We start from the raw sequence: 17,796 nt of genomic DNA, 5'->3' as shown, positions 1-17,796 counted from the left end.
TATGGCTTTTAGTGCCGGGATATCAAAGGACGGGTTCGGCTCGCCAGGTGCAGGTCTTTCTATTTGACACCCGTAGGTGACCTTCGCGTCGTGATGAGGATGAAATGATGATGAAGACAACACATACACCCAATCCCCGTGCCATTGGAATTAACCAATTAAGGTTAAAATCCCCGACCCGGCCGGGAATCGAACCCGGGACCCTCTGAACCGAAGAGCAGTACGCTGACCGTTCAGCCAACGAGTCGGACTATATGGCGCTGAAACATGGACATTAAGAAAGGAATAACAGAGAAGAATAGAGGCATTTGAGATGTGGATTTGGCGAAGAATTGAAGGTGTAAGGTGGGAAGATAAAATATCAAATGTGGAAGTTCTGAAGAGAGTGGGAGAAGTGGGGAGCATGCTGACAGTAATCCAAAATAGGAAGAAAAATTGGATAGGGCATAATCTAAGACATAATATTTTGCTACGAGTAGCAATGGAAGGGATGATAAAAGGAAGACGAGGAAGGGGAGGAGACGATATCAAGTTATTAGACAGCGTAGAAAAAGAAAGGAATAATATGCAGAAGTGAAGAAAAGGACAAAGATCGAGAGATATGGAGGTCACAGCCATGATTGGACCTGCCGAATGGCAGAACAGCCTATGATTGTTATTATTATTATTAACCATTCGGAGTTAGTGCGACTTTAAATCACTATTTTAAATAATCTACCATGACGATACTATGAAATTATCTTAAATGAGAGTTATTTAGACACTAGCTGATGTACCCGTGCTTCGCTACGGGATTCTCAGAAAGACTGACTTGGTGGTTTTCCTAACTGAATTCAACATAGGTCAGTACAGAAACGTCAGTAGAAATGTAGCGACTGAAAGCAATGTTATCATATAAAATACTCGATCAAATGAAAAACCGCACACTTTCTGATTGGAATGAGTAGTGTGCATATTTAACGGAATAATGACAGAGGAGTGTTCACGGCAGTCTGCGACCTGGTTATTCCAGCTTTGGAACTTTGGACTCTTAGGTCGGCACCGTAGTACTGTTCGTTGAAAGTGAGAAAGTGTGCGGTTTTTCATTTGATCGAGTATTTTATATGATAACATTGCTTTCAATCGCTACATTCCTACTGACGTTTTTGTACTGACCTATGTTGAATTCAGTTAGGAAAACCACCACGTCAGTCTTTCTGAGAATCCCGTAGCGAAGCACGGGTACATCAGCTAGTTTTATATACAGACTAGCGAATGTACCCGTGCTTCGCTACGGTATTCTACATTGTATTCAAATATCGAAGTAAATAGTGTACATGCAGTAAATAAGATAGTTTTAAAATTGCATGTCTCTTAGCGTTATCCGAGAAAGAGCATGGGGAGGTCCCCGTACGTTTCCAATGTAAAGTGTTTGTTACGGATTTGTGATATAACGGCAGGCTCACTTGCCTACTGGCATTCACAATCAGGTTGGGAAGTTTACATTATAATTGCAGGCCCCATTGCCTACTATGCGGACAGAATCGATTTGGGGAGTTTTCGTTAAAATGGCAGCCCCCCTTTCCTACCTCCAGACAGATTACAGTTTTTATTATAATGGCAGGCAATTACCCTACTATCACTCGAAATTGAGTTGTGCAGTTATCATTATAATGACAGGCCCCTTTTCCTACTGCCAGCCAGCGTACTGCCAGTCACACCAAGTTGGTGAGTTTCCATCAAAATAGCAGGCCACTATGCCTAATGCCAGTCACATTTTAGATGAGTACATTTCTTTATAATGGCGGGCACCCTTGCCTACTGCCAAACACAATCGGGTAGGGGAGTTTTAAACAAAACTGCATGCTCACTTACCTTCTGCAAGTCAAATCGAGAAGTGAACTATTCATTACAATTGTAGGCCTTCCTTACTAATGACAGTTACACAGGAGTTGGAGAAGGAACCCTTTCCTACTGCCAGTCAAAGTCGGTGTGGGGAGTACTGATTACAATAGCAGACCGACCCTTTCTCGATCGCTAAATCGACATCAGTGAATATATATAGATCGACATACGAAAGTATATGCGTGTTTACAATATTGAAGACCTTCATTTACAGATTAACTGCTACTAAACGTACGTCATATCGACAAAGGATTATACCATAAGACACGCCGGATTTAGTGGCCTAAATGGCTGGTCCAATGATATGTCATCTATTCTTGGGTCAGATTTAGAAACGTGGAACAGGGTAAAGGTTTTGTAAGATCATCTCACATTACATTACTTTTCGGATAATAATGTGACAGCTACATACGTAGCATTTGGCTCACATATGGCTACTGAGTGGGCCAATTTTCGTGAAGAGTTTGATGATTCTGTATTTCATATAAGTAATTGAAAGTATGAATAATGCATGTGAAAATTCCAAATTGACTTAACATCGATTAATAGAGAAAAATCAAACGTAAAAGGGATACAGATACGGCATAAAGTCATAAGACCAAGGTTGTAGATCATTCCAAATTGAACGGAGATTGTGCAATCCGTTACGTGATAGGAATTTCCGAAGGTCTGCACCATCATTAAAATTGCCTGCATATTTCGATATTCTTCGGGGATAAAAAATGAAAAATTTAATGATATAGGATTTTTCATTCGTTACAGGCTAAAACGTATAATTTTGTCAAATTTCAATTATCTTCTTATTCTTCTGGCAGATTATGCCACAATGTGGATTTTGGGCGAGGCGGGTAAAAATTAGGACTTTCAGGAAATCAAAAATTATGGAGATTGTTATTATTACCCCTTAAACGGAAAGCTGTACGAAAATTTCGCCAAAATAGTCAGTGTAGAGGTACACAGTCGTTACGATTTGATTTATATAGATAAGGAATCTGCTCCATGTAAAACACCTTTTGGGCTATGTCCGCTGGACTTAACCTGCAAAAGTGATCATTCATGATATCTCCCTTATTAATCCTCCTGACGAAAAAATGCACATGAAAAAAAAGGTTTAGAGGTGGAATTCCATCAGGTTTGGTCGATTTCCAGTCAGGTTGGTCTTGTTCTGTATATATTGTGGAAGAGTAAAATCACCATTTCGGTTCCTTATAAACCGCCAGTCCATTCCGGAACATGAAATGTTATTTACGTTTAAAACCTACCTTTGGACAGGTGGATGCTAAATATAAATTTTGTTTCGAATGTCTTCAGTAGTTTTCAAGTTGTAAGGAATACGCTTTACACGCACCCGCTCGTGAGTTAAGTCCGATGGGACTTGTACAGAAAAACGGTCCTTTAATGATATCTCCCTTATTGATCCTCGTATCGAAATGATGCACATGAGAAAAAAAGGTTTAGACATTAATTTCTACCAAGGTAGGTAGACTTCCATAAACTTTTGTTGTGTATATTTTTTGGAAGTGCAAAATCACTGTTTCGGTTTCGTATAAACCCCCAGTTAGTTCAGGGATTTAGAAACAATATTTGCCCTGAAACCTATCAAGGACAGGTGTATTCTAAATACGAATCTTGGTGGAAATGCATCCAGTAGTTTCTAGCATTCACGTACATACGGCGTAATTAAGGAAGAAAATAATACAGTTAAGAATGTTGAAACTAATAGAAAATGGATTATAACTGAGGACAGCCGGATAACGACAAATAAATAAATGCCGTGAGTTATGGATATAATAAAGCGCTAACAGAGGAGAAATTTAGGTTCAGTGATTCTTAGGTAAACAAATATGAAGATGACTAATGGTGTTATTACTTAATCTATTCGAGGGCGGTTATAACCTCCAACGATATTCCGCCAATATCCCGCAGATGAGCCGATTGATGCCTCTCTTGCCATCTACCCAAGGAACAACCACGAATTTAAAAGCATGATGAGGAAAATGGCAATACGTTACTTCCCTACTGGCATGCAGTCAGAGACGTTGCCATGGTAACCTGTAGGTTCGTTGTCGGTCTGTCGGTCACTAAATGCAGAGCATGATACCAGCAGAAAATTGTAAATTTCTCCGTCATGTGAAGAGTAAGGTAAATTATGAACATAACGAAAGTTGTTTATAATGAAGAGACGTTTCACGTACGGTAAACGAAGTTTACAGAAAATCAATAGTATAAGAGAAAATAGAGGAAAACCACTGTGGTTTTCCTATAAACACCCCGTCTATTCAAAGATTTTAAAATTATATGCATATCGGAACATTTCCTGGGATGAGTATACTCTAAATATGAAGTTTGGCTGAGATCTATCCAGCCGTTTCGACGTGATGGTGGGAAAACCACTCTGGTTTTCCTATAAACCCCCCGTCTATTCAAGGATTTTAAAATGATATGCATATCTAAACCTTCCCCGGGATTAGTCTACTCTAAATACAATGTTTGGTTGAGATCCATCCAGCCGTTTCGACGTGATGGTGGAAAAACCATTCTGATTTTCCTATAAACCCCCCATATATTCAAATATTTTAAAATGATATGCATATGGAAAACTTCCCCGCGATGAGTATCCTCTAAATATGAAGTTTGGTTGAGATCTATCCAGCCGTTTCGACGTGATGGTGGAAAAACCATTCTGGTTTTCCTATAAACCCCCTGTCTATTCAAGGATTTTAAAATGATATGCATATCAAAACCTTCTCCGGGATGAGTATACCCTAAATATGAAGTTTGGTTGAGATCTATCCAGCCGTTTCGACGTGATGGTGGAACAGACAAACAGACAGACAAACAGAAACAATTTTATTTATATAGATTTTTACACTCGTTCTTCACCCCCTTTCCATCCCCGCCCAAAGGAGTCCTATGAGTGCCTTACACAACAGTATATTTTTTTCCCAGATATTAAGTCTTATTTGTACCTATTTTGGTTGACAGCTATGCCCAAACGTACATGCATAATCTCACTGCTCTAGAATCCTGGAGCTGACGTTGCCATGGTTACGGCAGTTCATTTCTTTATCCGATTCCTAGAGCAGGGGTAGTGTGGTGCCAATATCTCCGTAACGGTTGGTTTTAGGGCCTTAAAACATGGTTTTCGGGCCCGTAGGGCTTACCGAGTTTTGTTCTTTGCGTCAAGAGGATTAAATTGAGCTTTGTCTCGTCCTTATACGACAAATTCGATATTTTGCCTATAATAGTATAAGAGAAAATGGAGGAAAACCGTTTTTCCTATAAAACCCCCGTCTTTTCAAAGATTTTAAAATGATATGCATATCGAAACCTTCCCCGGGGTCAGTATACTCTAAATATGAAGTTTGGTTGAGATCTATCCAGCCGTTTCGACGTGATGGTGGAACAGACAAACAGACGGACAAACAGACAAACAGAAACAATTTTATTTATATAGATAGATTACATTTCAGGCCTTCCCCTAAACTACCATTTCACTCAGTGCGAATAACATTATTGATAGCCTACATTATAGCGACCTATTCCCCGACTTCGCATACCAATTTTCGTGAAGATACGACCACCAATAAAATAAATATTTGACAATTAAATTTTAGGCCTTCCCCTAAACTACCATTTTTCTCAGCGTGTATAGCCTATATTGTAGCGAATTATTTCCCATCTTTGTCTAGCGATTTTCATTAAGACACGACCACTAATAACATAAATATTTGAGAATTAAATTTCAGGCCTTCCCCTAAACTACCATTTCACTCAGCGTGATTAAAATAATTTTTAGCCTAGATTGTGGCGGTTTATCACCCGACTTTACATTCCGATTTTCATTAAATTACCTTCAGCCGTTTTCTTGTGATGCGTGTACAGACAGACAGACAGACAGACAGACATTACGGAAAAGTAAAAAATGCATTTTCTTGTTACTGTGGACATGACCGATACAGAAATACCATTCTTTTCAAATTCTGAGCAATGTACAGACAAAACTCTTATTTTATATGTATATATATATATATATATATACACACTGACTGACAGAGCAAATGCAACACCAAGAAGGAGTGGTCAGAACTTTATGCCAATTGCAGGGTAGACTGACGTCACTGAGGCATGCTCATGATGTGAAATGCGCCGCTGTGCTGCGCACGTAGCGAACGATAAATGGGACACGGCGTTGGCGAATGGCCCACTTCGTACCGTGATTTCTCAGCCGACAGTCATTGTAGAACGTGTTGTCGTGTGCCACAGGACACGTGTATAGCTAAGAATGCCAGGCCGCCGTCAACGGAGGCATTTCCAGCAGACAGACGACTTTACGAGGGGTATGGTGATCGGGCTGAGAAGGGCAGGTTGGTCGCTTCGTCAAATCGCAGCCGATACCCATAGGGATGTGTCCACGGTGCAGCGCCTGTGGCGAAGATGGTTGGCGCAGGGACATGTGGCACGTGCGAGGGGTCCAGGCGCAGCCCGAGTGACGTCAGCACACGAGGATCGGCGCATCCGCCGCCAAGCGGTGGCAGCCCCGCACGCCACGTCAACCGCCATTCTTCAGCATGTGCAAGACACCCTGGCTGTTCCAATATCGACCAGAACAATTTCCCGTCGATTGGTTGAAGGAGGCCTGCACTCCCGGCGTCCGCTCAGAAGACTACCATTGACTCCACAGCATAGACGTGCACGCCTGGCATGGTGCCGGGCTAGAGCGACTTGGATGAGGGAATGGCGGAACGTCGTGTTCTCCGATGAGTCACGCTTCTGTTCTGTCAGTGATAGTCACCGCAGACGAGTGTGGCGTCGGCGTGGAGAAAGGTCAAATCCGGCAGTAACTGTGGAGCGCCCTACCGCTAGACAACGCGGCATCATGGTTTGGGGCGCTATTGCGTATGATTCCACGTCACCTCTAGTGCGTATTCAAGGCACGTTAAATGCCCACCGCTACGTGCAGCATGTGCTGCGGCCGGTGGCACTCCCGTACCTTCAGGGGCTGCCCAATGCTCTGTTTCAGCAGGATAATGCCCGCCCACACACTGCTCGCATCTCCCAACAGGCTCTACGAGGTGTACAGATGCTTCCGTGGCCAGCGTACTCTCCGGATCTCTCACCAATCGAACACGTGTGGGATCTCATTGGACGCCGTTTGCAAACTCTGCCCCAGCCTCGTACGGACGACCAACTGTGGCAAATGGTTGACAGAGAATGGAGAACCATCCCTCAGGACACCATCCGCACTCTTATTGACTCTGTACCTCGACGTGTTTCTGCGTGCATCGCCGCTCGCGGTGGTCCTACATCCTACTGAGTCGATGCCGTGCGCATTATGTAACCTGCATATCGGTTTGAAATAAACATCAATTATTCGTCCGTGCTGTCTCTGTTTTTTCCCCAACTTTCATCCCTTTCGAACCACTCCTTCTTGGTGTTGCATTTGCTCTGTCAGTCAGTGTATGTATATATATATATAAATGTTAGGAAAAGCAAACAGTTTGTTTATTTCTATAAGTTGAAACTCACTCACGAAATGTAAAATGTTCTCCATCGCTGATATAGAGAACAACTCAAGGTGCTCATATAATTACCATGCAAGTGGTTATATCAACAGGAAAAGCGTCGTAAAATTCCTCTTTGTTTTATTACGGTCTGGTAGCGTCGAGTTTATCTATCTGTCTTGGACGAGAAGCCAACACTTAAGACAAAGCGCACGTGGTCTGTTAGCTGTCAAGTTGAGGGATTCGTGTTTTTTTGAACCGCTACTGCGTAGTTCAAATGAATTGACTTTGAAATCGGTCAACACGCCCTCCATCTACAAGTTAAAACCGTGGTTGATCAAATACGTATCCCAAATGAATGGTTGTCCAGAACTTTTGTCTTCCAAAATGGAACCATTGAAAAGTATGAATATTTAGTAGAAATGAAGGACCATAATTATAATTTACTAGCTGTAGTATCCGGCCTTGCCCGATTGGTTTTTGAGTGTTTACTTTTAAGATTGGTATTAATAGTTATGTGTGAAGTTAATTTTTATAGAATTCCTTCTTGGGATATTGATTTTTAACATCTATTATGAAGCTTTAGAATTATTTGGATGTGTTTGATTTCAAGTATTCGATTATTTAATCATCAAGTAAAACTTTATCCTTGTGGAAGCTCGAATTGACTGGGAAGTATTTGATCCTTTCAAAAAATTAATAAGGGGTAACTACATGCATGTAGTAGTCGCGCTATAGATATGATCTACACGATTTCAACTCTCTTTGAGACTGTCACCAATCAGCCTCGTGAAACCAAAAGCAGTGGATTAAACACTAATCCCGGTCATTTTAGATTATTTACTATCAAACCCCATTCTTCCTCCCGTCTCAATGGAGGCTGAACGTGGACTTGAACGGTATTCAGAGCGTCACAATTCATCTCAGCGACACATAAACATTGGATTAGACTTTAATATCGGTTATTTTCTATTATTTTCAAATGCCGTCTCCTCACATCCCCTCCCCCCAGCGGGGGTTGGTATCTTTTATCTCCATAGTATTATTCTTCTAGATGGTAAGTCATATGTGTACCAAGATTCGTTGAGAGATATTCTGGAACATACCCGCATACACCCGTATGCAAGACTTAACCAGCGACCTCGTAAACGATGGTATTCGACATTAATATCAGCCATTTTCGTTTATTTTCATATTTCACCATCTCCGCTAGGAGTACTAGGGGTGTTTTACACATACTTTTTTTTTTTTAGATAGTACGAAATATGTGTACGGCTATGCTGGAAGAAACACTTATACATCCGTAACGTCGGTCGTTTTGGGCAATTTCCTTTCCGTCCCTTCTCATCACCATGCCAATGGGGGCTGAAGATGGACTTCAGCGACGTCCGGAGTGTCACTGTTCTTCTTGGCGACCACGAAAACTATGGATTCGACACTATTTTCGATTATTTTTATATCTCAGCCCCTCCCACCTCATCCGTAGGGGTGCTAGGGTTACCATACCTCCTCGCAGTTTGTCTCCTAGAAGTAAGTCATAAGTGTGCCATGTTTGGTTGAAATCTCTCCCGTAGTCCAGAGAAGTATGGATTCAACACTAATACAGGTCGTTTTTAGTTATAATTATACACTGACTGACAGAGCAAATGCAACACCAAGAAGGAGTGGTCAGAACTTTATGCCAATTGCAGGGTAGACTGACGTCGCTGAGGTATGCTCATGATGTGAAATGCGCCGCTGTGCTGCGCACGTAGCGAACGATAAATGGGACACGGCGTTGGCGAATGGCCCACTTCGTACCGTGATTTCTCAGCCGACAGTCATTGTAGAACGTGTTGTCGTGTGCCACAGGACGCGTGTATAGCTAAGAATGCCAGGCCGCCGTCAACGGAGGCATTTCCAGCAGACAGACGACTTTACGAGGGGTATGGTGATCGGGCTGAGAAGGGCAGGTTGGTCGCTTCGTCAAATCGCAGCCGATACCCATAGGGATGTGTCCACGGTGCAGCGCCTGTGGCGAAGATGGTTGGCGCAGGGACATGTGGCACGTGCGAGGGGTCCAGGCGCAGCCCGAGTGACGTCAGCACACGAGGATCGGCGCATCCGCCGCCAAGCGGTGGCAGCCCCGCACGCCACGTCAACCGCCATTCTTCAGCATGTGCAAGACACCCTGGCTGTTCCAATATCGACCAGAACAATTTCCCGTCGATTGGTTGAAGGAGGCCTGCACTCCCGGCGTCCGCTCAGAAGACTACCATTGACTCCACAGCATAGACGTGCACGCCTGGCATGGTGCCGGGCTAGAGCGACTTGGATGAGGGAATGGCGGAACGTCGTGTTCTCCGATGAGTCACGCTTCTGTTCTGTCAGTGATAGTCACCGCAGACGAGTGTGGCGTCGGCGTGGAGAAAGGTCAAATCCGGCAGTAACTGTGGAGCGCCCTACCGCTAGACAACGCGGCATCATGGTTTGGGGCGCTATTGCGTATGATTCCACGTCACTTCTAGTGCGTATTCAAGGCACGTTAAATGCCCACCGCTACGTGCAGCATGTGCTGCGGCCGGTGGCACTCCCGTACCTTCAGGGGCTGCCCAATGCTCTGTTTCAGCAGGATAATGCCCGCCCACACACTGCTCGCATCTCCCAACAGGCTCTACGAGGTGTACAGATGCTTCCGTGGCCAGCGTACTCTCCGGATCTCTCACCAATCGAATACGTGTGGGATCTCATTGGACGCCGTTTGCAAACTCTGCCCCAGCCTCGTACGGACGACCAACTGTGGCAAATGGTTGACAGAGAATGGAGAACCATCCCTCAGGACACCATCCGCACTCTTATTGACTCTGTACCTCGACGTGTTTCTGCGTGCATCGCCGCTCGCGGTGGTCCTACATCCTACTGAGTCGATGCCATGCGCATTGTGTAACCTGCATATCGGTTTGAAATAAACATCAATTATTCGTCCGTGCCGTCTCTGTTTTTTCCCCAACTTTCATCCCTTTCGAACCACTCCTTCTTGGTGTTGCATTTGCTCTGTCAGTCAGTGTATTTCGCCCCCTTCTTTAGGGCTTCTATGGGTGCCTTGCCCCCACAGTATTTTTTCCAGATAGTCGATAATATTTTTACCAAGTTTAGTTGACACATATGCTGGAACAACATATAAACATCCATAATATAAGGTCATTTGGACATTTTTATTTCTTCGTCCCTTCTCTCGTCCCTGCCAATTGGAGCTTAACTTGGACTTATACGACATCCGGAGTGTCACTATTCATCTCAGCGACCACGGAATCTATGGATTCGACACTATTTTCGATTATTTTTATGTGTCACTCCCCCCTCGCCCCACCCCAGATGGTGCTGAATATGGACTTCAGAAAACCTGGTGTGTAACTATTCATATCAGTGACCCCGAAAACTGTGAATTCAAAACTATTTTCGACTATTTTATACCTTTCCCCTTCCCCGACCTCTACCTGTAGGGGATAAAAAGTCCGGGGTGTCACTATTCATCTCAATGCCCCCGAAAACTATAGATTAGACACTATTTTCGATTATTTTTATATCTCAACCCCCTCGATCCCACCCCAAAGGGGGCTGAATTTGGACTTTAAAAATCCATAGTGTCACTATTCATCTCAGCGACCCCGAAAACTATGGATTCAAAACTATTTACAATTATTTGTATATCTCACTCCCCCTCGCTCCCACCCTAAACGGGGCTGAAATCGGACTTTAACAAATCCGAAGTGTCGCTATTCATTTCAGCGACCCAGAGAATTGTGGATTCCACACTATTTTTGATTATATGTATCTCACTCCCATCCTCGCCCCCACTTCAAAGGGGGCTGAACTTGGATTTTTAAAAATCCGGAATTACACTATTCACCTCAGCGGGCGCGAAAGCTATGGATTCAACACTATTTTCGATTATTTTCATATCACTCCCTTCGACCCCCACGCGTAAGTGATAAAAAGTCCGGAGTGACACTATTCATCTCAGCGACCCCGAGAACAATGGATTCGACACTATTTTCGATTACTTTTATATCTCACTCGCCCCTGCCCCAAACGGGGCTGAAATTGCTCTTAAAAAATCCAGAGTGCCACTGTTCATCTCAGCGACCCCGAGAACAATGGATTCGACACTATTTTCGATTACTTTTATATCTCACTCGCCCCTGCCCCAAACGGGGCTGAAATTGCTCTTAAAAAATCCAGAGTGCCACTGTTCATCTCAGCGACCCCAAAAGCAATGGATTAAACACCATCTTTGATGATTTTTATATCTCCCCCTCGACCCCCACCATCACCATACAAAATCCGGAGTGTCACTATTCATCACGGCGACCCCGAGAGCTATGGATACGACGCTACATCCGATTATATTTTATCTCACTTCCCCTGCCCCACACCAAAGGGGGCTGAACTTGGACTGTCAAATATCCGGAGTGTCACTATTCATCGCAGTGACCCCGAATATGGATTCGATGCTATTATCGATTATTTTTATAAATCAGCCCCTCGCCCCTCCCACACGCATTTAAGGGTGCTTATGGTGTCTTTGCCCCACGAAGTTTGTCTTCTGATACTAAGTCACAAGTGTACCGAGTTTGGTTGTAATCGCTCCAGTGGTTTAGGAAATGTAATACATAAATATCCACATACAATGACATTGATGTATATAGATCTATAGATAGATTACATAGACTCGCCATTCCTCGTTGAGAAGCCCCAGTTGCTCTTCGTTAGGAGCGGGTGATAACTCGTGTCATTCCACTCTTTATATTCTATGTGTTTCACAGTTTCTTAAATATTTTACACATCTAATAGAGAGCTACATTCTTCAAACTGGGCAGACCTATCAAAGTTGGTCCTATGTATTGAAAGTACGCCTCGATCACGGCATGTTGGATTGCTATTTTCAAATAACAGCCACAGTCATTCATGAAGCTCCTAGCAAGGGATGGTACTTTATAAACCATGGTGACGTGTTCCCATCCTCCTACATACAGCATTTCTTAACGGACTATCAGGATATAGCGTAAGCTGCTGTCGCCTAGCAACAATTTGTCCATCAAGTCGATTCAGTCTTTGTGCGAGTTTGCAATTTAATAAAATTACATACAATTACTCATGTCCGCCTCTGTGGTGTAGTGGTTAGCGTGATTAGCTGCCACCCCCGGAGGCCCGGGTTCGATTCCCGGCTCTGCCACGAAATTTGAAAAGTGGTACGAGGGCTGGAACGGGGTCCACTCAGCCTCGGGAGGTCAACTGAGTAGAGGTGGGTTCGATTCCCACCTCAGCCATCCTGGAAGTGGTTTTCCGTGGTTTCCCACTTCTCCTCCAGGCGAATGCCGGGATGGTACCTAACTTAAGTCCACGGCCGCTTCCTTTCCTCTTCCTTGCCTATCCCTTCCAATCTTCCCATCCCTCCACAAGGCCCCTGTTCAGCATAGCAGGTGAGGCCGCCTGGACGACGTACTGGTCATACTCCCCAGTTGTATCCCCGACCAAGAGTCTGAAGCTCCAGGACACTGCCCTTGAGGCGGTAGAGGTGGGATCCCTCGCTAAGTCCTAGGGAAAAACCGAACCTGGAGGGTAAACAGATGATGATGATGATGACAATTACTCATAATAATAAAACTACCTATCCGAGTTCGTTGAAACTACCTCATAATCCTCCTCAGATGTAATAAGAACAAACTGTGAAAATTTCAGCGGAATCGGTCCAGTAGTTTTTGAGTCTATTAATTACAAATATACCAACATCCAATTTTATATATATAGATTGTGTATATAACCTAAAGTTGTCGTACTTCCTTTTTTCAAAGATTAAGATAAGTATTTATCTCAAGTTACTGAAAGATAGCCGGCCCTGTGGTGTAAGGGTAGCGTGCCTGCCTCTTACCCAGAGGCCCCGGGTTCGATTCCCGGCCAGGTCAGGGATTTTTACCTGGACCTGAGGGCTGGTTCGAGGTCCACTCAGCCTACGTGATTAGAATTAAGGAGCTATGTGACGGTGAGATAGCGGCCCCGGCCTAGAAAGCCAAGAATAACGGCCGAGAGGATTCGTCGTGCTGACCACACGACACCTCGTAAACTGCAGGCCTTCGGGCTGAGCAGCGGTCGCTTGGTAGGCCAAGGCCCTTCAAGGGCTGTAGTGCCATGGGTTTTTTTGTTTTACTGAAAGGTAATTTATTGAACTGATATTTTATGGTATGTGGTTTTGTGGTAGTGAATGACTGGTCGTTGTCAAAGCTAATGAATGGCGTATGGCTTCCAGTGCCGCGATGTGTCCGAGGACTTCGGATCGCCAGGTGCAGGTCCTTAGATTTGACACCCGTAGGAGACCTGCGCGTCGTGGTGAGGATGAAATGGTGATGAAGACGACACATACACCCAGTCCTCGTTCCAGGGGATTAAACCAGGACCCCTGTGACTAATGGCCAGCATGCTAACAATTTAGCCATTTAGCCATGGAGCCGGACAGTGGACTAGTGACCGGTGCTGAAGTTAGTTGCTGGATACCGGAGACATTTCGGACGTGGGCAAGAAAGTGGGGCTCACTTAGACGTGGGAAATAAACAATTTCACGAACCTATTAGTCAAACTTTCTTGAATTATTTCACTGTATTTCAGTACTGCCATTATAAAATATATAAAAATATTCTTCTTCTTTTTTCGCTATGCCCGTTTACAGAGCGCGTTGGAACTTGTTAGCTTGATGATGGTTTTCCTTTTTTCTTCTCCTCCCAAAATATCTTTATGAACTCGCTATGCTGTTTCTTGCGTTCTTCCGTCCATTTTTTCACTGTGGTTCTTATAGCCTTTTCCGTGAACGTGTGCTTTGTAACCAGAGTTCCAAAAGCCTTGCGATCCCTGATGGTATCTTCTGTGGTGTTCATTTCTTTAAGTCCTGCTTTATTTCCTCTAACCAGCTGATTTTGACCTTCTTTGAATTAATTATTAATTGTTCGAAATATTAACGGGACAACATTTTCACTGATGTCTCTGATACTTCTTCACATTACGGCGTACTCATCGTAAATTTTGTTCTGCTTTACATTAATTGTGTAGAGGGAATATACGTGACATTCAGTCAATGATTCGCTCCACCTAACCATAGAAATAAGCTAAGAATACCTGCAAACGAGTATAATTTACGAAGAAATCCAGATTGTTAAATTAGAACCTTGATTGGATGTATAAACTATATAGCTGCATATATGTCAAAACTATGTAAAAGTGAATTACATAGGCCTATAGTCAATATTATAACGATAATTTTTCAGAATTATTATTATTATTATTATTATTATTATTATTATTATTATTATTATTATTATTATTATTATTATTATTATTCTTTCTTAAACTCTTTACCCTCCAGGGTTGCTTTTTCCCTCCGACTCAGCGAGAGATCCCACCTCAAGGGCAGTGTCCTGGAGCGTGAAATTTTTGGTCAAGGGATGAAACTAAGGAGGAGGACCAGTACCTCCCCTTGGTGGCCTCACCTGCTATCCTGAACAGCGGCTTTGTCGGGGGATGGGAAGATTGGAACTTACAGACAAGGAAGAGGGAAGGAAGCGGCCGTGGCCTTAAGTTAGGTACCATCGCGGCATTTGACTGGAGGAGAAGTGGGAAACCACTTCGAAGGTGGCTGAGGAGGGAATCGAACTCCCCTCTACTCATTTACCCCCCCGAAGCTGAGTGGACCCGTTCCACCAATCGTTTTTCAAATTTCATGGCTGAGCCGGGAATCGAACCCAGGCCTCCGGGGGTGGCAGCTAATTGCACTAACCACTACACCAAAGAGGGGCAAATAATAACAATAATGATAACAATAATTTCAAATTTCACGTCCCTTAAAATCCGATAGATTTTTATGAGAACCTAGGCTGTCGGAAATTTTACTGAACTAGTGTATGTGCCGGAAGCCAGCAACATGGAGCCACAGCGCTTAAACAATCTCATATGCTACTGACCTCAGCCAGTATCCAACCCGTTACTTTGGTAACTGAAGGACACCGACTATCCGCCTTTGGCACTGTGGTGGCCCAAAAAAGATCTAGATGCTCTGTCAAATCCACATTTACTTGGTAAGATGACGTTGGAACAAAATGGTAAATTTATTCGCCGATCAAGGCGACAGCTATCCATGGATTCTAGCCACAAGTGTATACTTCGAATTCCAACGATGTGTCGATCATCTTTGTAAAGGTAGCTTCTATTTTTCAATTCTATAAAAATTACTTTACATATTGTGGCCCCTCTTTCCTATCCAAATCATAGATATAAGCACGGGAATTTACATGTCGTGAAGCTTACCTGTCAAATGCCTGGGCCACGTAGTCATTCCTATTGTTATAATATTCCTTACAGCTCACCTCTGAAGATAAGACTGCTGGATCTGCAACAAAACGCGTTAATCCAATCAATTACAGCACCTAAAGTAAACGTTTTAGAATGTAAATAATGCGGAGAAATATTACAACAGGGCCCAATAATAAAACGCCAAAGTAATACAAGCAATATGAAATCATGTAAACGACTTTAAAATTGAATAGGCCTAAACGGAATGAAAATTCGAAAGATACCATATTAGAAAAAAAATATAACTACTTGCATATTTTTGGTTTTCAGTTAAGGAAATTGCCAGGATTTTTCGTTGTATTTCTTCATGAAACGGGCTTTATTGCTTGCGTAATATTAACACGTCTACCTCTGTGGTGTAGTGGTTAGTGTGATTAGCTGCCACCCCCGGAGGCCCGGGTTCGATTCTCGGCTCTGCCACGAAATTTGAAAAGTGGTACGAGGGCTGGAACGGGGTCCACTCAGCCTCGGGAGGTCAAATGAGTGGAGGTGGGTTAGATTCCCACCTCAGCCATCCTGGAAGTGGTTTTCCGTGGTTTCCCACTTCTCCTCCAGGCAAATGCCGGGATAGTACCTAACTTAGGGCCATGGCCGCTTCCTTCCCTCTTCCTTGTCATTCCCCGCAAGGCCCCTGTTCAGCATAGCAGGTGAGGAAGCCTGGGCGAGGTACTAGTCATCCTCCCCAGTTTGTATCCTATGACCCAAACTCTCACGCTCCAGCACATTGCCCTTGAGGCGGTAGAGGTGGGATCCCTCGCTGAGTCCGAGGAAGAAACCAACCCTGGAGGGTAAGCAGATTAAGAAAGAGAGAAAGAAATATTAACACTTGTGTTAATAAAACTTATATCAGCTGGTGGGGTAGACAGTTGTACATACCTAAGTGGGCGACTCGTTGATTGCACCCCAAACAATCGCTATATTTCGTTCTGCTTAAAATTCCTGTGTCTTATATGTAAGTGCCAACAGCGTGGCCAACTACCAGCTTTGAGATATTTGGTGGAACATGAGGAGGTATAAACTGCAGAGAGTTTGCACCGGGCGAGTTGGCCATGCGGTTAGAGGCGCGCAGCTATGAGCCCGCATCCGGGATATAGTGGGTTCAAACCACACTGTCGGCAGCCCTGAATGTGGTTTTCCGTGGTTTCCCACTTTAACACCAGGCAAATGCTGAGGCTGTAGCTTAATTAGAGCCAAGGCCGCTTCCTTCCCAGTCTTAGACCTTTCCTATCCCATCGTCGCCATAAGACCTATCTGTGTCGGTGTGACGTAAAGCAAGTAACAAAAGAGTTTTGTAATTTTATTTTTTAACATGTTTGATTCCCGGCCCGAACGGCGGAGCGGGCCCCTTAAACGGGGACGCCGTCTCTCGGGCCAAAGCTGTGGGGAGAAAGGTGGTGCGATGGGAAGAATATGATGGAAGGACGAGGTGAATACATTCTATGAGGTGTAATCAATCAATCAATCAATCAATCAATCAATCAATCAATCAATCAATCAATCAATCAATCAATCAATCAATCAATCAATCAATCAATCAATCAATCAATCAATCAATCAATCAATCAATCAATCAATCAATCAATCAATCAATCAATCAATCAATCAATCAATCAATCAATCAATCGATCGATCGATCAATCAATCAATCAATCAATCAATCAATCAATCAATCAATCAATCAATCAATCAACCAATCAATCAATCAATACTGATCTGCATTTAGGGCAGTCGCCCAGGTGGCAGATTCCCTATCTGTTGTTTTCCTAGCCTTTTCCTAAATGATTTCAAAGAAATTGGAAATTGATTGAACGTCTCCCTTGGTAAGTTATTCCAATCCCTAACTCCCCTTCCTATAAATGAATATTTGCCCCAGTTTGTCCTCTTGAATTCCAACTTTATCTTCATATTGTGATCTTTCCTACTTTTATAAACGCCACTCAAACTTATTCGTCTACTAATGTCATTCCACGCCAACTCTCCGCTGACAGCTCGGAACATACCACTTAGTCGAGCAGCTCTTCTTCTTTCTCTC

The 17,796-nt window shown here is 43.6% G+C and overlaps 1 protein-coding gene across 4 annotated transcripts in view; it reads right to left on the bottom strand.

Annotated features, from left to right (window-relative positions):
• LOC136874672 (uncharacterized) overlaps positions 1–17,796 on the bottom strand; it is a 226,927-nt gene that overhangs the window by 97,445 nt on the left and 111,686 nt on the right. For all 4 annotated transcript variants that reach the window (XM_068227739.1, XM_068227738.1, XM_068227740.1 and 1 more), the window contains one exon: positions 15,720–15,801. In XM_068227739.1, the coding sequence (XP_068083840.1) occupies positions 15,720–15,801 (82 nt within the window). The remainder of the gene's footprint in view (positions 1–15,719; positions 15,802–17,796) is intronic.

This window comes from Anabrus simplex, chromosome 5 (assembly GCF_040414725.1).
Source record: "Anabrus simplex isolate iqAnaSimp1 chromosome 5, ASM4041472v1, whole genome shotgun sequence".
In the NCBI taxonomy this organism is placed as follows: domain Eukaryota; kingdom Metazoa; phylum Arthropoda; class Insecta; order Orthoptera; family Tettigoniidae; genus Anabrus; species Anabrus simplex.
The sequence above is the reverse complement of the archived record's forward strand: the minus strand, read 5'-3'. Positions and strand labels throughout refer to the sequence as shown.